The sequence below is a fragment of the Phyllostomus hastatus genome, unplaced genomic scaffold, assembly GCF_019186645.2.
Source record: "Phyllostomus hastatus isolate PE091 unplaced genomic scaffold, TTU_PhHast_1.1 phas_contig_40, whole genome shotgun sequence".
NCBI classification, from domain to species: Eukaryota; Metazoa; Chordata; class Mammalia; order Chiroptera; family Phyllostomidae; genus Phyllostomus; species Phyllostomus hastatus.
In genome coordinates this window covers 37,476,565-37,500,827 of record NW_025333872.1, presented here as the reverse complement: position 1 = coordinate 37,500,827, position 24,263 = coordinate 37,476,565, and the positions used below count along the sequence as shown (strand labels likewise).

Here is a 24,263-nt window from a genome sequence, read left to right as displayed (position 1 = left end):
TCGCGATATACTGCATCCACAGCTACTACTGCATGAATAATGTGTAACCAAATGGTTCTCTAGAAACCATTTGCTGCTTATGTCAGAATTCTCCAGAGTGTAATTCAGAAATGGAAGGTAATACTGTTTCAGGATGGTTTGTCAAGCTGAGTAAAGGCATGTGTGTTCTTGGTCTTAGATTTATTTGAGTCTGCTCCTGAAGTTGCCGCAGCGCCTAAGCCAGATGCTGCTCCTAGCATAGACCTGTTTGGTACAGGTAAAACCAAAGCCACACTTTTCTTATGTTAGTTTTCCTAGATGTTTTTGTGATTAAGCTCTTTGCACTCACCAATGATAATGCATTTGTTAGATGTTTGACTTTGATTTCAGCTTTCTACTTACTTCTGCTTGGTTTTGGTTTGTTTCACTTTTGGAAGATGCTTTCTCCTCTCCACCACAAGGGGCCTCTCCTGTGCCTGAAAGTTCTCTCACTGCTGACCTCTTATCCGGTGAGTCCTTTGAGCCTTCAGAGGTGTCTTGTGGGGATTATGTGTGGAGAGGTCCATATGAAAACATGTGGGTTTTTCTTGAGTTCTTTTAAACTCAAAAATCACTTTTTAAAAATCTCCTTCTTTGGCCTATCACCAACTGATGAGTACTATTTCAAATCTAAAGTGCTGAAAAGGCAAAAAAACTTTTTCTCTCACTAAAACCTCTGGCCTCAAGAAGTCAACTTCTATTTTCTTCTGGAAAGTGTGTATTTTAAAATCCATTTGCTTTTCTCTTAACTGTTAAGACTGTCTACAGTCTTACTGCCTGCTGTTAAATATGAAATCTCAAGAAACCCTTTGTCCAAGCTCATGGTTTCATTTCCCTGTGAGTGACATACAGTTTTTCCCATTGTCTGCTTCACTGCAGTGGATACGTTTGCATCACCATCTCCTGCAACCACTGCCTCTCCAGCAAAGGTGGATTCTTCCGGTGTCATAGACCTTTTTGGGGGTGCGTATCTCTCCTCCTTCAACACTTACAGAATCATTTTTTTTCCTGAGAACAATTTGTAGATCTACTTCCTTATTTTTTTCCATGTGAAGTCATTTCCATCTCCTAAATGTGATCATAGATTTTTAAGATCTTCTCCATTTCTTTGCCATCCTCATCTTCATCCTCATCAGTTCATCATAATTTTCCATGCATGGCCTAACCCCATGTCATTGTGTTTTTAACTTTTTGTTCATCCTAATGTAGAATCAGCTACTTGGAATTTCCTTCTACTGTTCTTCCTTGGTGGTCCCGATCTGTTGGTTAAATCAACATTTCTGTGTTCTTAAAGGCAATATAAAAATTAACTAAATTCAGAATTGTAAACAAAGAAGCCAGTCGAAACTGAAAGTATAAGTGCTAGATGTCATACATTATTCTGTAGGGTTTATTTATGTTGAGTTTAATGTTTTAAAATCTTCCCAGAAAATTGGAACATGTTATACTGACTTAAATGCATTTTCCTCTTCCTTTATGTGTTATTCGAAGTCAGGGAAATGTGCTGAATCAACTCCTGAACTACTTTGGAGGATACCTTTAAAGTCTTCTGTTGGCAGTAAATTTACAAGGCAAAATGCAGGCTTGAAGTGATTTCTTCATGAATGTCCATAAATGCGCATGCTATTGGCTAAAATACCACCCTTAGCCAGTTAAGCCCACATGGAGTGTTCTGTGTGCCGTGATGGGTAGGCCTGAAGGGTGCAGAGATGTCAGAGTCTGACATTCAGAGGCTAGGAATTGGGGCAAATAAGCCCAAAATCTTCATATATGGGTACAAGAGGGCTGCTGCTGCTGTTTGAATTAAGTTTGTTAAATTTTTTTTTAAGTTTAATAAAGTTCTAAATGGGAAAATTGTGTTACCTTTGGAAAAATTCTTAACATTTTGATCCTATTTTGATAGATGACAGGATTTAGTTCAAACATTTTATTCTTAAAAAAAATTCTTACTCTTAGAAAGGTGTTAATTCTGAAATATCACAGAACGCATTTTTTGAGAGAATACAAAGATTAGAGCATAATTCAGTTCACTCCATCATTTCACATATCCATAGGTGACTGGCTCACCATACCAACCTCCACATCTAAGCATTTATTTGCAAAATACTTACGTTATTTACTGTACTTACTGTTTACACTCTTTTACTTTTTTGCTGCGTAATGGATAATGGGTAGATGCATTTGGAACTAGTGCTTCTGAACCCCAACCTGCACCTCAGGCTGCTTCTAGTTCGTCAGCATCGGCAGACCTACTAGCTGGTAATTAAAATAAAATGGTCTTTTGTGGAAGTTAAGTTTGGATATTTTTTGTAGAAGTTAAGTAACAGATATTATTTAAATTTTAAGGTGCATGTTTTCTTTCCCCTTTGAGACACGAAATTGAAAAACAAGACGTTACATAATAGAAGGTTGATTATTTCCCAGGATTCTATGAAATTAGTCTTAAAAATCACATTTGTATACAAGCCACCCCTGTGTCTCCATGGATGCTTCTAATCTGCCTTACTTTTAGTTAGCAAATTTCTTTTTGTTGACTAAAGAGATAATATGCTTATGTTTGACAACTGACTCTGTAATATATGAGTCCCATTAGGAGAAATTCTCATAAATTTCTACCACTGGGTTGAAGCTGCTGCCACCTTTTTAACAAGCTGATCATTTTTCTATCTGAAAACCCTCAGAGTAATCCCTGTTCAACAGGACCATGCTGTGGAATAGATCCACACAAGATGTGTAGGGTTATTGCTTATGGCCAGCATGGGATAGATAAAATAACAGGAAATGTATCAAGGACTCAAAGACAGTAAAAGCCAACTATCAGCCTCCCTTGGGGGCAAGGCAACGTGTGCTTAATGATAGCCAGACCTAGAAATTATGACTTTTACAGGCACAGCACTTTCCAATTGCCAGAATGCAGTAGTGAGTTTCAGGTTCAGGTTATCAGACTCACGGGACACTGCCAGTTTCCCTCACTCTGACTTTACTTAGAAGGGTGCATGACAGGAAATAGCTGCAGCATCACAGAGGCCTCAGATACTGGGTTACAACTGCTGCTGCTCCCTGCCTCCTTGAGCCCTGGTCATCAAAGGGGATGCACTTTTGGTGATGAGATTGGCAAGGAGGTGGTGAGAACGTGGGTCCCATCAGCACAGGAAAGCCACCATGTCCACAATCTCTCAGCTTAAATTCTCTGCTAGCCATGTAACCTGCGATAGGGTGAGTGATTGGCTGTCTTTTGTAGTGTAATGAACAATCTTTACACCAGTGTACCAGGCTAAGGAACATTTATTCTTGGGTTAGTAATGAGGAATGGCCTCATCAATCTTCAGCATTGTAGGACATTTGACATGACGTCAAATATTTCTTCACATGGGTTATCACAAGCCCGCTCTTGACCTTTCCTTCCATCAGTAATTCAAACTGGTTGTATAATAGCCTTTCCCAGGGGCAGGGGCATTCTTTGTGTCTTTCCCATCTTTCCTGCAAACGTGCCCCTCCTGTTTGCCAAATCTACTTCATACCAGCGACAGCCAGCTGGCATTTTTCTGAATGATGAAGACTCAGGGTTCCACTCTGGACTTTGGAAGTTGCATATATGGTAAGAGACAGTGCATTTAACATAAACCACAACTGTTTTGTTGGCCAAAAAAAACCCCTAGCTTATTTGTCTTTTCTCCTGGTCTAGGTATTCTTTACAGCAGCTTCAAATTAGTCAGAGACTTTCAAGCTTTTGCTCAACCAGTATAGTTAATTCAGATTTTTAATTATAGCAATAAGATTTTAACTGGCTGCAGAAATAGCAAAATTTTAAATGGCTATTTGGGGTAAATGACCTTGTCAATTTTAAAATGACATTATTGATTATAAATTTTTGCTTTGAAGTTATAATTAAGATTGAAATGGTATATTAAATCAAATATTCTGGCTTTTTGCAGAATTCTCTCTGGGTATTCTCTCCAAGTCATTGAAATTACTGATAGGATATAAATATTCTCTCCAAGTCATTGAAATTACTGATAGGATATAAATATTATCCATATCACAGATGAAGTCTGGCTGGAAACTTGAGAGTTAAGTTTGTAATAAGCAAAGGGAAATATTATTTCACACAGTGAAGAGTAAAGCTGTCAAACTCATCTCAATGTATGTCAGCTGAAAAAATAGATGTTTGAAATATATGGACAGATTCCTGGGAGGTGGATGTAAAAATGGGATTGTTAGGGGGTATTAGGTGTGTTGAAGGATATGCCTGACTTCTGAGGTTGATGTCAAGCAGGAGAATCATACTCGTCCATTACAGACACAAATCTGAGGTGACTGCTCCATGATTCTGTGCTAATAAAAGAGTGTGTCACACACATCCTGTCTTTAAAGCCAAAAGCAGGAAAGAATATGGGCCAGTCTATGAGGCACTTTGTAATTTTGCATTCTTTGTTAGCCACATGACACCAAAAAAGAGCCATAGGAGTCCTTGAACTGATTTAAAATATAAAAATGCTTAGTATTAAATTAATAACAACCTTCACTAAATGGGAAGGTCTGCGGAGGATCAATACTTTCATCTTTTGTGGGGCTGGGAAACAGCCTGAAAATGTCAGATAAAAGGTTCAAAGGCTATTATTCCTAGAAATCTCAGATCGATCCTCATGAATGGAATGTGTTAATAACCGACTTTACCACTGAGAATGACTGGAATGACATCATCTTTAACATAATGGACCAAGTGTGAGTGTGGGGAGAATATGGGAGGGAGTGTGTTTATATATCAATAATTTTAAATTTTGACTCTCTTGACCCAAGTAATATGATTTATAATACTGTCAGTTTTGATATGTCTGTATTAATAAAACTTCTCCAAGTACATAGGCTGTTCTTTTAGAAAGACACATTTGTATGACTAATCACCTGTGATAAAAGGTAGTGGCGTCTGTAGGAGGTTGAGCACCTGAAGACAGCTGGCAGTTCAGTTACAGTGCTGGACAGTTCAAGTGTGCCTGCAGGACTCCAGAAGCCTGCTAGCTACTATCTTCCTTTCAGTTCCATAGAATACCTTTCTTAATATAATTTAGAACCATATAGAAAGAAAGATTAGTGGTTTAAGTTTTCTTATTATTTACCTCTATTCCTGGGCTCTAACACTTTTTACTTAATAGGAGAAGTTCCCCAAACTCCATATTAATATCTATAAATCTCTTGTTTGGCTCTTCATTAGAGTATAACAATAGAATTTTTCTTTAAGATAATCAGTTGATTATTTCATATCCTTTTATAGCTCTTTAAGTAGTCTAGATTTGTAAGGGCACCAACTTCATGACAACTGAGTACCACAGAGAAAAGTCATCTTTCCACCTTTTTGTCAAATTTTTAAACCTATAGGACAGGCATTACTCCTGGCTGTGAGAAAGAGGATATGTAGTATTGTAGTTAAGAACCAGGGTCTGGAAGATTCCTGTATAGAATCCTGGCTCTGCATTTGCCATCATTTGACCTTGGGCAACTTACTTAACCTCTCTCGCCTCAGTTCCCTCATCTGTGGAACGTCATGCAGTTGGCATTAGAATTAAATGAGCTAATGTATGTTTTAGGTTGAATGATCCGAAATTATGTTTTTATAGGACCAACATGGTCAAATATTTGCAATTCATAAACATTTGCCATTAGTAAAATGCTTAGAGCAAGTGCCTGGCACTTGGTGAGCCTCATGCTAGTTTGGTTTTACCTTTCACTGCCTCAGATCAGGCACTGATTTTTTCCCATTAAATAGTGTTATTGATTCACTTATGGATGAAATCTACTTATCTTATGAAATTCAGTGGCGCTAAGCAGGTGAGCCCTGTGTAAATTCATGTTTTCCTCTTTCTACTACTAAATCTCCGGTAGGTGTGTTACAAACTTCTCTTACATCCTTTCTTCCAGCCATGGAAAGACAGGATTAAATCAGATGATCCCTAAGGCCCTCCCCAACACTAAGATGATGCGATTCTAGAATATATTATCTTTTTTGGCCAAGTTTTAAGAAACTGAGAGTTAAACAGTTATCCCCACATTCACCTGTAACAAGAACCATACCACAGAACAATTGTCTAAATTAACCAGAACGATATTCCAACTTTGAGGTGTAGGATATTTCACAAAAGTCAGCTAACACAGCCACTAATCTCCCTGAAACCAAAATGGTCACATCCACAAAAATAATTACTGTTCCCATCTCTGCTTCATACTGATATTAGTTCTTTTTTATTATTATTATTATTTTTTAATCATTGTTCAAATACAGTTTTCTCCTTTTTACTCCCAATCCAGTTCCCCCTCCCACCCTCCCCACTTCCCTCCCATTACCACCCTCCCCTTAGTCTATGACCATGTGTCCTTTAAGTTTGTTCCTCTGACCCCTTCCCACTGTCCCTTTAAATTCCCTCTTCTCTCCCCTCCGGTCACCATCAGCCTGTCCTCTATTTCAGTGTCTTTGGTTATATTTTGCTTGTTTCTTTGTTTTGTTATTTAGGTTCCTGTTAAAAGTGAGATCATATGGTATTTGTCTTTCACTGCCTGGCTTGTTTTACTTAGCATAATGTTTTCCAGCTCCATCCACGTTGTTGCAAAGGGTAGGAGCTCCTTCTTTCTTTCTGCTGCATAGAATTCCATTGTGTAAATGTACCATAGTTTTTGGATCCATTCATTTACTGATGGGCATCTTGGTTGCTTCCAGCATCTAGCTATTGTAAATTGTGCTGCTTTGAACATTGGGATGCATAGGTTCTTTTGAATTGATGTTTTAGTATTCTCAGGATAGAGTCCCAGCAGTGGAATTGCAGGGTCAAAAGGCAGATCCATTTTTAGTTTTCTGAGGAAGTTCCATACTGCTTTCCATAGTGGTTGTACCAGTCTGCAGTCCCACCAGCAGTGCACTAGGGTCCCCTTTTCTCCACAACCTCTCCAACACTTGTTGTTTGTTGCTTTGTTTATGATGGCCATTCTGTCTGGTGTGAAGTGGTATCTCATTGTGGTTTTAATTTGCATCTCTCTGATAGCTAGCGATATTGAACATCGTTTCATGTGTCTTTGGATTTTCTGTATGTCCTCCTTGGAGAAGTGTCTGTTCAAGTCCTTTGCCCACTTTTTAATTGGATTCCTTGTCTTCTTAGAGTGCAGTCTTGTAAGTTCTTTATATATTTTGGAGATTAAACCCTTGTCTGAGGTATCATTGGCAAATATGTTTTCCCATACAGTTGGTTCTCTTTTAATTTTGATACTGTTTTCTTTAGCTGTGCAGAAGCTTTTAATTTTTATGAGGTCCCATTTGTTTATTCTTTCCTTTATGTCCCTTGCTCTAGGGGGACACGTCAGTAAAAAAGTTTCTTCGTGAAATATCCGAGATTTTCCTACCCTACGTTCTCCTCTAGGACTTTAATGGTGTCATGTTTTATATTTAAGTCTTTTATCCACCTTGAATTTATTTTTGTATGTGGTGTAAGTTGGTGCTCAAGTTTCATTTTTTTGCACGTGGCTGTCCAGTTCTCCCAACACCATTTGTTGAAGAGGCTATTTTTATTCTATTTTATGTTGCTGCCTCCTTTGTCAAATATTAATTGACCATAGAGACTTGGGCTTATTTCTGGGCTCTCTGTTCTGTTCCATTGGTCTATGTGCCTGTTTTTATGCCAGTACCAGGCTGTTTTGATTACAGTAGCCTTATAGTATAGTTTAGTGTCGGGTATTGTGATCCCTCCTACTTTACTCTTCTTTCTCAAAAATTGCAGCAGCTATTCGGGGTCGTTTATAATTCCATATAAATTTTTGAAGTGTTTGTTCTATGTCTGTGAAATATGCCATTGGTATTTTAATAGGAATTGCATTGAATGTGTAAATTGCTTTGGGTAGTATGGACATTTTGATGATATTAATTCTTCCAATCCATGAACACAGTATATGTTTCCATTTGTTTGTGTCTTCCTTGATTTCTTTCTTCAGTGTTGTGTAGTTTTCTGAATACAGGTCTTTTACCTCTTTGGTTAGGTTTATGCCTAGATATTTTATTTTTCTTTTTGCTATTTCAAATGGGATTTTTTCCTTGATCTCTGCTTCTGCTGTTTCATTGTTGGTGTACAGAAATGCCTTTGATTTCTGGATATTGACTTTGTATCCTGCTGTTTTGCCAAATTCCTTTATTAGGTCAAGCAGTTTTTTGGTAGAGTCTATAGGATTTTCTATGTATACTATCATGTCATCTGCAAACAGTGACAGTTTTGTTTCCTCCTTTCCGATTTGAATGCCTTTTATTTCTTTTTCTTGTCTGATTGGTGTGGCTAAAACTTCCAGTACTATATTGAATAGAAGTGGTGAAAGTGGACAGCCTTGTCTTGTTCCTGATCTTAATGGAAAAGGTTTTAATTTTTGCCCATTGAGAATGATGTTGGCTGAAGGTATCTCATATATGGCCTTTATTGTGTTGAGGAATGCTCCCTCTATTTCCACTTTGCCAAGTGTTTTTATCATGAATGGGTGCTGTACCTTATCAAATGCTTTTTCTGCATCAATTGATATGATCATGTGGTTTTTGTCTTTGCTTTTGTTTATGTGATGTATTACATTTACTGACTTGCGAATATTGAACCCTCCTTGCATCCCTGGAATGAATCCCACTTGGTCATGGTGTATAATCTTTTTAATGTATTGTTGGATGCGGTTTCCCAGTATTTTGTTGAGGATTTTAGCGTCAATGTTAATCAGTGATATTGGCCTGAAGTTTTCTTTCTTTGTTGTGTCTTTATTTGGTTTTGGAATTAGGATGATGTTGGCCTCATAAAAAGAGTTTGGGAGAATCCCATCTTTTTGGATTTTTTGGAATAGTCTGTGAAGGATAGGGGTTAGCTCTTCCTTAAATGCTTTGTAGAATCTCCTGTGAAACCATCTGGTCCCAGGCTTTTGTGTGTTGGGAGTTTTTTGATTACTGCTTCAATTTCTTTTGTTGTTATTGGTCTGTTCAGACTTTCTGCTTCTTTTTCATTGAGTTTTGGAAGATTATATTTTTTCTAGAAAGTTGTCCATTTCATCTAGGCTTTCAAATTTCTTGGCATACAGCTCTTTGTAGTAATTTCTTACAATCCTTTGTATTTCTGTGGTATCTGTTGTAATCTCTCCTCTTTCATTTCTGATTGTGTTTATTTGGGTCTTCTCTTTTTTTTCTTGATGAGTCTGCTTAAAGGCTTGTCAATTTTGTTTATCTTTTCAAAGAACCAGCTCTTGGATTCATTGATCCTTAGAATTGTGCTTTTAGTCTCTATGTCATTTAATTCTGCTCTGGTCTTGGTTATTTCCTTCCTTCCGCTTGCTGTGGGCTGCCTTTGTTGTTGTTCCTCGAGTTCTTGTAGACGTAGGGTTAGGTTGTTTGTTTGGAATGTTTCTAACCTTTTTAGGTGGGCCTGTATCGCTATGAACTTCCCTCTCAGGACTGCCTTGGCTGTGTCCCATAAGTTTTGGGTTGTTGTGAGTTTGTTTTCATTTGTTTCCAGAAACCTTTTGATTTCTTCCCTAATATCATTCTTGACCCATTCATTGTTTAATAGCATGCTATTTAATCTCCATGATTTTGAGTGTTTTTGTTTTTTTCCCTTCGGTTTGGTTTCTAGCTTCAGTCCCTTGTGGTCTGAGAAAATGCTTGGTATGATTTCAATTTTCTTGAAATTCTTGAGGCTTGTTTTGTGTCCTATCATGTGGTCTATCTTTGAGAATGTTCCGTGTACATTTGAAAAGAATGTATATTTAGCTTCTTTTGGATGGAGGGCTCTGTATATATCAGTAAAGTCCATTTCCTCAAGGGTATTGTTCAATGCCACAATATCTTTGTTGATATTTTGTTTAGAAGATCTGTCCATTTTTGATAGTGGGGTGTTAAAATCTCTCAATATAATTGTGTTGCTGTCCATATCTTTCTTGAAGTCCTCTAAAATTTTCTTTATGTATTTCAGTGCTCCTATGTTGGGTGCATATATATTTACAATATTTATGTCTTCTTGATGGATTCTTCCCTTGAGTATCATGAAGTGACCTTCTGGGTCTCTCTTTGTGGACCTTTTTTGGAAGTCTATTTTGTCTGATATGAGTATTGCTACCCCAGCTTTTTTTTCCTGTCCATTTGCTTGGAAGATTTGTTTCCAGCCTTTCACTTTCAGCCTGTGTAGGTCTTTTATCCTGAGGTGGTCTCTTGTAGACAGCAGATATGTGGGTCATTTTTTCTTATCCAATCAGCTATTCTATGTCTTTTGATTGGAGCATTTAATCCATTTACATTTAAGGTTATTATTGATAGGTACTTATTCATTGTCTTTTATGTACGTGTGTTTCTCTCTCTCTCTCTCTCTCTCTTCTCTCCTCCTTAAAGCAGTCTTTTTAGAATCTCTTGCAGAGCTGGTTTGGTCGAGGTGTATTCTTTTAGACTTCTTTTGTCTGGGAAGCTTCTTATTTGGCCTTCTATCTTGATCGAGAGCCTTGCTGGATATCGCAGCCTTGGTTGCAGACCTCCGGTTCTCATTACCTGGAGTATTTCTTGCCATTCTCTTCTGGCTTGATATTAGTTCTTAAAGATACAAAGAATGTCTTTTCTTCATTTAGGAAAGTCACATGATGCTTATGCCACTCAAATAGTAAAATCACTAAAAGTAGCCAACGTGAACATTCAAGACCATCTTCTAATAGGTAACAATTTTCCAAATCACAATTTTTTAATGTATATACAAGACAAGCTAAAACCCAAATCAATACCAATTTCCAGGAACAACACGACTGGAGCATTATTGCCTGCTTTAGAGAGTAGTAATGATAGAGATTCACTGGAACCCATTTTCAAACTTATCTATTGGTTTTATGGAATGCAAGCTTAATGATTTTTGAAACATTCCTAATATTTTTTTTGGTAAGCAGTTTCTGAAGAAGAGAAGATGTAACTAGATTAGAAAGGAATTGCTTTTTTTTATACAAAAGTAGTGCTGATGAGATCTGTTTCTGCTTCTCTCTGTTGATGGAGAGAAATGACTTGCTTCCAGCCTTCAAAAGATAAATATTTAATTTGAGGTTTGCTTACTTTACAATGGTCTGATTTCCCTGCACCTTTTATATTCAGGAGTTCCCTTCATGCAACAAACATTCATTCAGTGTTTTACATTGTCTGACTACCCATGGAAACAGTGAGAAAGGAAGACATAGTTAGTGATATGAAAAGGTCATCCCCGGGATTGGTGGGGACTTGGGGGTAAGAATAAAGAGTTATGATGGGGCTTAGGCAGAGATATGTGCCTGGTGCTAAGGGCACGGAGGCATAGCACATAATTCAGTCATACCTTGTGTGGGTGGGACAAGGGTGGTTGTGTCTGATAGCAACAGAAGGTGAGGAAGCCCTCCCAGAGCAGGCATCTGACTCACTATGATGGTGCAATAAACAGCATCCTAGTTGTCAGGGGTGGGGAGGGAGCCAAAGACAGAATCGCTTGCTTGCTGTGCAAAGGCATCTGTACTCTGTGAATCTGAAAGTTATGGGAACCCAGTGAAGGATTGTAGGCAGGTAACTTTGTCAACATCTTTCATTCAAAAATCACTCTGGCTGCAGTGCAGAGACTAGATTGGAGGAAGTCCAAACTAGAAGCTCCTCTGGGTGGCTGGGAATCCGAGAACAGTATTGGGAGAGCCTACCCTTGGCAGTCGCTGCAGTGAGACTACAATGTAAATGAAAGATCAAAAAGGACTGGGTGGCAGGGTGCATGCATATTTTTCTGATTTGTATTTCATTGTTATACTGATTCAATGTGTACGAGTAGGCATTTTCTAATTACCTGGTATTGTGATTTAAAGAAATAAAAATCAAATATATTAAAATAATTGTCTGAATTTTATCCCTACTGAGACCTTCTTAGCTTTCATGTACTCTGCTATCATAATAATTTGGTTGCCACAGGTTCTCTTAACAAAGATGTTTATACTGTGTGCTATCTTACATCTCATCAACTTAAATCTCTCATTAATACATGTCAGACAGCAAGTTGCTTAAAGAATTTCTCAAAAACTAACTTCCCAGGTGCCATTGACTTCTCTCATCTACATGCATCAGTTCCTTTTCGGCCTACTCTAACTTTTTTGACTCTGTTTTTATGGAAATAAAAACCTTTACCCATGTTTAGTTGTTCCTGCTTATATGTTTCTGGAACTGTTTTTCCTAGGATTTGGGGGTTCTTTCATGGCCCCTTCTCCATCACCAGTGACTCCAGCTCAGAATAACCTGCTGCAGCCCAATTTTGAGGTAGCTTTTGGAACAACGCCTTCAACATCTAGCAGCAGCTCTTTTGATCCCTCAGGTAAGGCAGTGGTTTTCAAATGTCCCTTTCATTTGTTCTGATTATAAAATAAACCATCTAAGGTTAGTATGATGTCAGCAAACATACACATAATATTGAGTGATGATCTAGTTTTAAAACTGTTCAATAAATCTCTCATTCAGTAACAAGTAAATATTTTCCAGTACATTTTGGTAGCACTAAGAATAACCTTTAATCCCCTTCTGTGTTTCTGTTTTTAATTTATAGCAGAAATCTAACTTAACACGCATACCATCTGTTTGCATGAGCTTACAGTCACATGGTTGAGAGATGATTAATGGAAAACAAGTACTTTGTACTAAACCTTTGTACAGTAACTGAACATGTGGACACTCCCCTGCTGTTGCTTATACCCTCTGAAGCTTGCATGGCCCTCAATTTTATGAAGTTGAGACACAAATAGTATTCTTTGCCTGCCTTTAACCTTTCATCCTGCTGTCATTTTGTTTGTATTCTCTTCCATTCTACTCTTCCCATGCTGGGTCCTTACTACAAATTTTCAATTGGTGAGTTTTTGGCAATTAAATGTGTTTCAGAAACACCCTAAATATACCTGCTGCCTGACAATTTCGTTGCTTCTATTGCCAGTGCCTCTAGTTGAATGCTGTTCCTTTTCAATTTAGAGTCATTGTATAGTAGTATGTATGGTAATATGCATAGTTTTTTTATAAAAATTAACCACAAAATTTTTGACATGGCATATATTGAAGCGTGTAGCTGAGTTTGAGCTCAATTCAGGCTCCAACGTCTGCACTCTTTCCTGTACATTACACAGATTTTTTTTCATCTTTGTTCATGTTCATCAGTATTTCCACACTTTATGAGTAGGCAAATGTAGAGATGTTCTTTTTAGTGTGGTAGTCATAAGTGTGAATTATATGCCTTCTTTTATAAAATTGTATAGTCACTTGTTTCCATTGTTTTTTTAAAAGTCAGTCTCCCCTTAATTTTCTATGTGGTCTATTTTCTTTTCAATTATTCTGAGCCTGGTCTGTTTGATTTCCAGTGTTTGATGGTCTAGGTGATCTTCTGATGCCAACCATGGCACCAGCTGGGCAGCCGGCACCCATCCCGATGGTACCTCCCAGCCCTGCAATGGCAGCAAGCAAACCCCTCGGGAGCGACCTTGACTCATCTCTTGCCAGCTTAGTAGGCAGTGAGTAACAGAGTTTTATTTAATGGAAACATGTGTGATTTCCCCACTGCCTTTTCATATGTATTGTTTCAGGATTCACTTGTGGATGAGTGTGTTAAGGAGTGGACAGGAATTCTTAGTGCTTTACCTGGTACAGTTTCTTGGAAGATAAGTTGCCTCTATGCCATAGTCTAACAAATAGTTCCTATGCCCTTTTAATTTAAATGACCAAAGGTATAGTTAGCATATACAAGTGTGAAGTCAAGTGCATTGTGTATAATATGTACTTAATTTTTCATTTCATTTGGAAATGAGAATGTAGAGTAACTTAAATGCAAGATATTTACTAGTTGAGCATCCAAGGGAGTTTTAGCTACTCATTCAACAAATACTATTTATTGAGTGCCAGGCATTCTCCCAGGCTCTAGAGATGAAATTAGTGAACAAAACAGGTATAAATTTCTGTTTTTATGGTGCTCTGAAAAGACAAAGACAAACATTAAACATTTTCAAATAAATAAATTCTATAGTGTGTTAGGTCGTAAGTGCCATGGGGGAAAAAACAGAACAGGCAAAGAGGGGTAAAGAGTGCTCCAGTGTGGGAGCTAGAGCAGGCCTGGCGGAGAAGGTGAAATCGGAGCAGAGTGGAAGGTAAAGGAGTGAGCCATGTGGGTATCTGAAGGAGAACACTGGCAGGCTAAGGAGGTAGCCAGTACAAAGACCCTGGGGCAGAAGATAGCCAGGCATCTTCAAGGGACATCAAGGAGACTAGTGGCTAGAGCTAGGTAAGTGAAGGAGAGGGTCCTGGGAGGTAAGGCAGCTATAATAAGACCCTTTTATTTCAATTCTGAGTTTGATTTTTTACTAGTAAATGGGTTTAGCATTGCAAATACTTTCCATTTTACTCAAGACTCTATCAAAAGTTTAGCATATCATTTATACAGAATTTTTCATATGCATTATCCTGTGGGCATATTTTTATGTTCCACTCATTATTCTTAGTCTGGGCATCCATGAAAATGCATTGATGACACTGATGGAGAGGTTATTTGATTGTTTCTTCTTACTCTAAAATATTATCTTATTGATGGATGTATCGTCTGTAGTGGAAACTGCTTTTGCTGGACACTATAATGTACCACCCAGAAACAGAGGATTTTTACCTCCAGCTGCTGAGAGTGCCATCAGCACACAGCCCTCAGATGCCAAATCCCTTTGAGAATGATCTCAGCCGAAGAACGCTGAGCCACTTGAGGAATAGCCAAACAATTGTGATAAAGAACAGTAAATTTAAAATGCTGTTTTCTTTTTTTTAAGATTTTATTTATTTATTTGTAGAGAGAAGGGAAGGGAGGAAGACAAACATCAATGTGTGGTTGCCTCTTACATGACCCCTACTGGAAACCTGGTCCACAACTCAGGCATGTGCCCTGACTGGGAATCAAACCAGCGGCCCTTTGGTTCACAGCCTGCACACTCAATTCACTGAGCTACACAAGCCAGGGCAATAATCCAATTTTAAAAGAGTCAAATGACTTAAACATTTCTGCAGAGAATGTATGGCCAATTTGTACATAAAGTGATGTTCAACATCAGTTATCTGTGGAATGCATATCAAAACCACAATGAGATATCATTTCATACCCATTAGAATGTCCACAATAAAAGAGACAGGTCATAACCAATGTCGATGAGGGTTTGGAGAAACTGAAACCTTCTAACATTGCTGGTGAGAAGGCAACATGGGCAGCTGCTGTGAAAAGCAATTTGGCAGTTTCTCACAATGTTAAACACAGAGTTACCATGAGGCAGGGAGTGTACCATGGGACAGCCTAGAAAGCTCTTCCCCCAGGCCTCTGCTCAGCTCTGCACATGCCTCTCCTGCGCCATGAGGCCTTGCCTGAGCATCCTCTTTAGTGCCCCTGCCCCGCACTCTCCTCCTGCCCCACCCAATCCCCCTCACCCTGCTCTTCCTTTTTATTTTTCCACAGGCTTTCCATTTTACCTTTCAGCAGCCTACATAATTTACTTTCTTATTATTATATATTGTTTTATCATCCATCTCATCCATTAGGATGTAAATTCCTTCAAGATTGGGATTTTTTTCCTTTCACTGACATAACCAAGTGCTTAGAACAGTGCCTGGTATGTGTAGGGGCTCAACAAACACAGGGACCGGCACAAATAATGCCTTTCTTATTACAAAAACTTTTATTACAAAATCATAAGCATGTAATTCTGTAACATAACATTATCACACTCAAGCACACCATATGATATTTAATGTTCACATTAAAACTATAAATTATTACACCCATATTATTATCTTACCAACCACACTCAAGCAAACATTACTTCTGCTGGACCCTGTATTTGCTGACGTAATAAATGGACTGAGATTAGGGCAGAATGATTAAGCCAGTTGTGTCAGAATCCCCAAGACCAACCACCCTCACATTCATGGGTTCACTAGAAGGACTCGAGGACTCAGCACATATTTGTAGTAATAGCTAAGATTTATTACAGCAGAGCAATAAGAATACACAGCTGGGTCATCAGGGGAAAGACACAGGCAGAGTCTGGAGGAATCCACCCTCAGACGTCCTTATGCTCACTCCTTCCCATGAGGGGAAGAGCACACAAAACTGTGGCAACATGTGTGATGCTTTTGTCCAAGGACACCATTCAGAGACTCAGCACCCAGGGTTTTTATTGGATGTTGGCCATGTAGGCACTGTCAGCCTAGCATGTTCCCAAAGTTTCAGTCTCACAGAAGGAAAGCAGGCATTCAGCATAAACCATGTTGTTTATATAGTTTAGACACAGTAAGCCACCCTTATCATTAGGAAAAGTTTTATCTCAGTGTGGAGAACGATTTACTAGCTTGGTTCCCAGACGCCTGCCACGCAGACCTTCCTAAGCTAGCAGTCTCAAGCCTGCTCTGTTTACTCTTTTCTGAACACCAGTTGACAATAAAATGTGATCCTTAAGTATAACATAAAGTAAAAGAAAATGTTAGATTTGCAAATGTTTTCTAACATAGTTTCTCCTTTGTAAAACTGAATGTAGTCATTCCTAGGCAAAATATGGACTTTTTGTAGACCTCTAAGTCTTTGATCTTTTAAATGTTATATCATTTAAGCTGAGTATAGAGGTTTAAATTTTTTTTTCCTTTTATCCATTTATAGATCTTGGGATTTCTGGCACCACATCCAAAAAGTAAGTGTTTTTAAAACTATCTGGTTTTCTCCTGACAGTGTATTTGTGCTTATTTGACACTATCAAACATTGTTCTCATGAAAGTAAGTACTTTTTCTCAGGCTAGGTAATTTAAAAATTGGTTTTTATTTCATTCTGGTTTTGGGGGGGTTTTTGTTGTTGTTATTCTCTGGAAACATCCAAACTGTTGACTCCAGCTATGAAAAGGAATAATCTATTTCAGTCTCCAAGATTGTCATAAAGTTATATCTAGACATATTGGGGAATTGTGGTTTGAATACTTTCATAGCTTTAAATTCTAGATTCATTGTAATATTAATAGCTAACATTGATGTTTACAAGTCTCATGAAGGATCGATTTTAAGAAAGACAGTGTGACTGAAATAGAGGACAGGCTGACAGTGACCACAGGGGAGAGAAAAGGGAATTTCAGGGGACAATGGGAAGGGTTTACAGGAACAAATTTAAAGGACACATGGACAAAAACTAGGGGGAGGGTGGTAATGGGAGGGAAGAGGGAAGGATTGGGTGGGTGGGCTGGATTGGGAGTAAAAGGGAGAAAACTGTACTTGAACAATAATTAACATAAAATTTTTAAAAAAGAAAGTGTAAATTTTAAACAATGTACCCATCTTTTTAGATGCCTAGTTCAACGTCTCTAAGTGGATACGTTTTACACTAGATGGTATCTTACAGCACTGTAGGGCAGGCTGTAGTCATGATATAGTTGTGTGAAACCTTCTGTTGACCCAGAGTATGCCATCATGGATGATTCTTAAATGCAGCAAAGTATGGGTATATAGTATCTATGATACACTTATCTGGAAATTTTTATAACCAGTGAGGAATTCAGTTAAATTTTGTTGCATATTTTCTAGTAGAAGTGATAGAAAATTCCTGTTATCTTTGAGGTCCAAACTCTAAATTACTTTTGTCAAGTACTTTTAAACATTCTTAGATACAATACAGTAAGAGTTCTCAGTAAGTTTTAACCTGTTCTCTTTATTGTCACTGGACTTGAGCACACTGCTTCTAACCCCAAAGAAAAGTACCTCAGGAATCACATAGGATTCTTTTCTGATTAGAATGTTTTTGGTTTTTCATTTGTCTTGCACGCTTGACTTTTAGGGGAGATCTTCAGTGGAATGCTGGAGAGAAAAAGTTGACCGGTGGAGCCAACTGGCAGCCAAAAGTAGCCCCAGCGACCTGGTCAGCGGGAGCTCCGCCAAGCGCCCCTTTGGTAGGTGGCCCCCGGAGGCAGGGCAGTGCAGGCAATTTGCCCATTTGCACTTCCCTAAAAGCAGAGTGCATTTTGCTTAATTTTGCTACCAACACTGTGCTTTTTCATCCACGTTGAAGAAATATAAGCAAGATGCAATATTTACCAAAATGCAAATTTTATAGACTTTATACTTGATAAAGATTATGACCTATTTTTATTTTAATTATTTCAGAATAGTATGTGTATTTCTTGAGATGCTAATTCTTATTAGTATAATTATGGAAATAATTTTTCAAAACCATTTAATATTATTATTATCTATATTTTATTACATTTCTTGCTCAGATTCCCTATTGTCTTAATAAGTAATGAAAAGTTTTTTTCTTGCCAGAAAGATTGGGCAGTTTTCTATTGCGTAAGTGAACTTTTGTTTTAAAATGTTATTAATTCTGCTCACCATTTTTAAAATTGAAACTAGTAACACCATCTTTTCTATAAAATGCAAATACATTTTATTTCTGTATGTTAAATTTTTGTTAATATATTATTATCAGCATTCACTCTGTAAGATATAATAACACTGGTAACAAAGACTAATTACTATTTTGTGAAATTCGCTCCATAAAACCATAAAAAAGGATGTTATCAGTGTAGCAAACTGATTGTTTTCGTATATGTGCCCCATACTCAGCAAAACAAGGCTGGTCACTGTTTCCCAAGTTCATGCCTGACTTTTCACCTTTGCTTACCACCTTCACCTGTCTGTATCACACCCACCCCAAAGGCTTTCTCGGTACCATACTCTCCTTGTTGCCTGAATTAATCCTAACCATCACCCACCAACCTCAGCCAAACAAATATGCAAGGAGGTGAATTAATATAAATGGAATATAAATATTTTAGATAGACTCTATTAAAACTATTGTGTTCCCGAAAGTAATTTAAATATCTGTGTTTTGGAATTTGAAACATCATGTCTTTTAAATAATTTTATAAATAGTAATGTTTTTATGTATAAGCAGTTTTATAAATAAAAATAAGATCAAACCAATCTGAAAAATACATTTGGAACCAAAATTCACCACTAAACAGAACTAACAGTATTCATTGAATTACAAGTTATACTATAGTTTCTACAGGAAAATACATTCTGTTCTCAAAACCCACTTCCTCTGGTGACCCCACCCCATTTGGTGGTGTTAGTGAGAGAGGAAGTTCAAGGACTGATGTTCTCTGCCTTGCTGAGTCCAGAGTCTGAAAGAACTTAATCTTAAGAAGTGATTTATAACAGATAACAAGGAGAAAATTGCCTATTTTATCTATGTATTCATCTCTTTAAATCTTTCTTTGCATTATTTTAATATAATGCTTAAGAGGACTACTTTTGTATTTAGCAACACCATAAAGAGATCTATTTTAATTTTTACGAAAGATACTTAGTAGACAACTAAATGTCTCTTTTATACAGATCCAAGACTAAGGTAACCATGTATTTTATTGCCCAAACTCGGACTCATTTGTGGGTAAAAGAGAGCATAATTGTTACCCTGGGACCCGAAGCATTTACCTGTGTCTGGTGACTCAGATAGATGGTGAGCCCATAAGTACCCAGCATTCCTAGCATAGGGGGCTACACTCCAGTCTTAGGTGCAAGAATATTTGAGAGGCACTATCTTGTTGGAGGTGGAAGGAGAGCAATTCTATAAATGTATAAACTCCCTAATGAAAGAAAAAGCTTCCTTAGAACTGATCTTATAAAACTATTAATACTACATATTAAGTGTCACAATTCATATTATTGTTACCAAATTAAAGGAACAAATTTTCCTGTTCTAGTCTATGCAAAATTGAAGAGGACTTGCTTTTCTGAAAAGTTTATACTTTAATGGTGTTGTCCTTATCAGCAGGATCAAGTTTTTTAAATATATTTCATTGATTATACTATTACAGTTGTCCCATTACCCCCCCTTATTCCCCTGTACCCTGCACACCCTCTCACACCCACATTCCCCCCCTTTAGTTCATGTCCATGTGTCATAAGTTCTTCAGCTTTTACATTTCCCATACTATTCTTGCCCTCCCCCATCTATTTTCTACCTACCATCTATGCTGCTTATTCTCTGTACCTTTCCCCCCTCTCTCCTCCTCCCACTCCCCTGTTGCTAACCCTCCATGTGATCTCCATTTCTCTGGTTCTATTCCTGTTCTAGTTGTTTGCTAAGTTCATTTTTGTTTTTGTATTTTTTAGGTTTGGTTATAAATAGTTGTGAGTTTGCTGTCATTTTACTGTACATTTTTATCTTCTTTTTCTTAGATAGGTCCCTTTAACATTTCATAAAATAAGGGCTTGGTGATGATGAACTCCTTTAACTTGACCTTATCTGAGAAGCACTTTATCTGCCCTTCCATTCTAAATGAAAGCTTTGCTGGATAGAGCAATCTGGGATGTAGGTCTTTGCCTTTCATGACTTGGAATACTTCTTTCCAGCCCCTTCTTGCCTGTAAAGTCTCTTTTGAGAAATCAGCTGACAGTCTGATGAAAACTCCTTTGTAGGTTACTGTCTCCTTATCTCTTGCTGCCTCTAGGATTCTCTCCTTCATTTTTATCTTGGCTAATGTAATTATGATGTGCCTTGGTGTGTTCCTTCTTGGGTCCAGCTTCTTTGGGACTCTCTGAGCTTCCTGGACTTCCTGGAAGTCTATTTCCTTTGCCAGAATGGGGAAGTTCTTTATTATTTGTTCAAACAAGTTTTCCACTTGTTGCTCTTCCTCTTCCCCTTCTGGTACCCCTATAATTCGGATGTTGGAACATTTAAAGATGTCCTGGAGGTTCCTAAGCTTCTCCTCATTTTTTTTAATTTTTATTTCTCCATTCTTTACTGTTTGGTTGTTTCTTTCTTCCTTCTGGTCCACTCTATTGTTTTGATTCCCAGTTTCCTTCCCGTCATTATTGGTTCCCTGTGCATTTTCCTTCATTTCTCTTATTGTAGCCTTCATTTGTTCATCTAATTTGCAACCAAAATCAACCAATTCTGTGAGCATCCTGATCACCAGTGCTTTGAACTGTGCATCTGATAGGTTGGCTATCTCTTAGTCACTTAAAAGTACTGATGGTAGAGCTTTTATTTCTGTTTGGGCCATCTTTCCCCCCGCCTTTGGTCTGGTCACACCTGTTACATATGAGGGGCGGAGCCTTAGGTGTTCACCAGGGCGGGACACCCCAGTCGCTACATTGTGATGCTGTATGTGGGACCAGGGTCCAAGTGGGAACAATGGCACTTGCTCCACTCTCCGTGGGACCTCAGTCCCTTCTGCCACTTCTCCCAAGCAAACTGGGACCCTATGGTGCCAATTCCCGTGTGGGTGGACTTGTGCACCCCATGGGACTTTCCGAGGACCTCTCCTGTGAGGCTGGGAGTTTCTCCCTGCGCCTCAACCCCCACAGGTGTTTTCAATCAGTGTCCCAAGACTCTTTCCCAGCACTGGGATCCTGGGTTGCATGCAGTGCCTTGCTTCACAATCCCCACCTCACTAGGTCTGCCGGTTGCCACCCCTTGGCCGAGGTCTGACAGCTGCCGCTTGCGTGCTCAGGGTCCACCTACTGCAGTCTTTTGCACCCAGGATGCCTTATGCACCCGCCCAACGTTCTCTGCTCTACCAGCCTCTACCCGCACCCGGCTGCCCGACTCCGCCCCTCCTACTGGTCTGGATGAACGGGTCTATTTTAACTTCTTTGTTGTCTGACTTCCATACAGTTCAATTTTCTGTCAGTTCTGGTTGTTATTCTGTTTCTAAATTGTTGTTGTCCCTATCTTGGTTGTGCAAGGAGGCACAGTATGTCTACCTATGCCTCCATCTTGGCCAGAAGTCCAGGATCAAGTTTTTAATTTTTTTTTTAACAGGTTAGTTTCAGAACAGTCAAGGTGATAGCAGAGTCTAAGCTGGAGTGAAGGGGAGTGGAGAGAGGGTGGGGAGACTGCTGGTATCTAGCAGATCAGCTGTAGGTTAAAAAAATTGCTTGAAAGTCTGAGGTGAGGGTGAAAGGAAGACAAGGAAGAAAACTCTAGTAGAATCCACACACTGTGGATCATTGTGAATGAAGCCCCAAAGACAGTGGGTGCCCAGGTTTCCATGTGGGACCGTTTGCTAAATAATGAGGCCACTAGCCAAGAAGAGGAATAAGAGAGAAATACTTTAAAAATAGTATTAGCTTGGCCATCACCTCCCATCAGATCAAGATTTTTAACCACACAAGTTGAGAATTCATCAAATACTTAATTAACAACTGTTTTTTGCTTCTTTGAGGTAGGAAGGCTGCCAGTTATCTGGTTGGCAGGCACCATCACTGAGACTGAGATTAATATTCTCATTTTTTTAAATCTCAAAACTCCTTATGTTTGTTTATAAAGCAGAAAACTTTAAATTGTTAGTAAACTCCAGAAAGGTAAAGTCAGTGGGCATGATCATAAAGTAAAGTAGCCACAGCAGCTCTGGAAAGAGGAATTAGAACAGAAATAATTTATTACAAGGGCAGAGTTACATGTAGTTCTATTTCTTTTGTTTTCCTTATCACTCAGGCAACAATATAAAGTCTCTCATATGCAGAGAGCTTGTGTCTTTATTAACTCTCACTTAGTCTTATTTATAGTCTACATAAATTCACTACTATTTACTTCATTTACTACAAAGCTCTCCTTCCTTATTAAAGCTCTGGCCTTGCTTTTACCTCAGAAACCACTCCAAGGGCCTCTCCACCCAGCTTTCTCATAAAATCTCTCTTCCATTTTTCTATTCCTTAAAATATGTTTGAGTTGCTTTTTCTAAGAGTATTCAAGCAAAAGAAGAGAGGGAGCCAAGACCTATGCTTCAGAAGCATCAAAGCAGTGGTTCCCGATTTTCCTGGTAGTCTGCAGGCCCTCACCTTTGAGCAGGAGGTTGGGGGGTGCGGGCAGACATGGGGGTGAGGATTCTTTCACTGCCTTTTAAAGTTTTTATCCATAGATAAGATAAAAGGTTGCTTTTCCAATTTTGTATTGAATTTCCCCTCAATTGCTGCTTGGAGATACAGCTATAAATTTTTCAAATCAGAGAACCTAAGTTAGATCTAGCAACCTTAACAGAACTTGAATATTGGAAACATGTCTGCTGGCAGGGCTCTGTCTTCATGGCCATCGAGGGCCCTGTGTTTCCAGAGGTACTGAGACTTTAGTCCTATTCTCCCAAGCACAACAGACCTGGCAAGTTTCCATCATGCAAACTGAGAAGATACTTGCAATTCGGAAATATGTGCATTTTGCAGGGGGTCACAGAATCTGCAACTCTCTCCCTAAAAACAACTAATCTTTATATGCCTATAGATAAAATATTCCATTGAGTATTGAAAAGGAAAACAATTTAAAAACCTTAGGATAAATAATATTTGGAGAGTAAATTATTGAGTTAACCTACCATTTGAGCAAAATGACAAATTTAGACTCTCTTGAAATTATCTGACCCATTTATTTGATCAGGAATGTTTGCCAGGTCATTTTATTTTGACAACTAATGAAAACCTTTTTTTCTTTTTATTGTCTTAAGTTCTAATGATATAATTCTAGTAAATAATACAATTATTATTTATAATTCTGATAAATTACACAATTCTAATAAATTATATAATTCTATATCTGGTAAATAGCTTACCATCTTACCTGTTGAAATGATGAGTAAAGAGTGGATCTGCCCGGGCTGGCTACCCCAGTCAGTCTGAGTGTCATCCTGATAGGTCAGGTGTGCGAGTCTGATCTCTAGTCAGGGCGCAGAAAGAAATCAACTAATGGGTGCATAAACAAATGGAACAACAAATCGATGTCTCTCTCTCTCTCTCTCTCTGTCTCTCCTTCTCTCTCTAAAAAGCAATAATTAAAAAATGAATCTGAAATATAATACTTGTAGTGGGAAGGAAAATAACTTTCCCTCTGCCCTTCTGAGTTCTTGACTGAGATTGTTATAATAAAAGACAGATTAAACAGAGAAAAACAGGTTATTAACATGTATGCCTTATGTATACATGATCAAAAATTAGTAACTCTCTGAGGTGGCCTAAGCCACTAGCTTAAATGCCATCTTCAGCTAAAGAGAAAAGAAAGAAAGGTATGAGGTTACCAGATACGGGCAGGTTACCAGGAAAAGCATGGTAAACAAAAGTAAGGTTTGTTATGTAGATTTAAATCAGTGCCTTCTCCATTGACAAGATTGTCTTATGATGTAGTCATCCTTCTTCTCTTCCTTCTAGGTAAAGGAGAAACCTTAAAAATGGAGATTC

The 24,263-nt window shown here is 38.3% G+C and overlaps 1 protein-coding gene across 13 annotated transcripts in view; it reads left to right on the top strand.

The window, feature by feature from the left end:
• The window catches only part of SNAP91 (synaptosome associated protein 91), a 137,159-nt gene that overhangs the window by 99,298 nt on the left and 13,598 nt on the right, over positions 1 to 24,263 (top strand). For 8 of the 13 annotated variants that reach the window (XM_045842901.1, XM_045842900.1, XM_045842903.1 and 5 more), the window contains 8 exons: positions 179 to 256; positions 417 to 488; positions 898 to 981; positions 2,194 to 2,277; positions 12,228 to 12,362; positions 13,390 to 13,539; positions 16,707 to 16,737; positions 17,866 to 17,977. In XM_045842901.1, coding sequence (XP_045698857.1) covers positions 179 to 256; positions 417 to 488; positions 898 to 981; positions 2,194 to 2,277; positions 12,228 to 12,362; positions 13,390 to 13,539; positions 16,707 to 16,737; positions 17,866 to 17,977 — 746 coding nt within the window. The remainder of the gene's footprint in view (positions 1 to 178; positions 257 to 416; positions 489 to 897; positions 982 to 2,193; positions 2,278 to 12,227; positions 12,363 to 13,389; positions 13,540 to 16,706; positions 16,738 to 17,865; positions 17,978 to 24,263) is intronic. The other 5 variants (XM_045842905.1, XM_045842904.1, XM_045842912.1 and 2 more) reach the window with 3 other exon arrangements.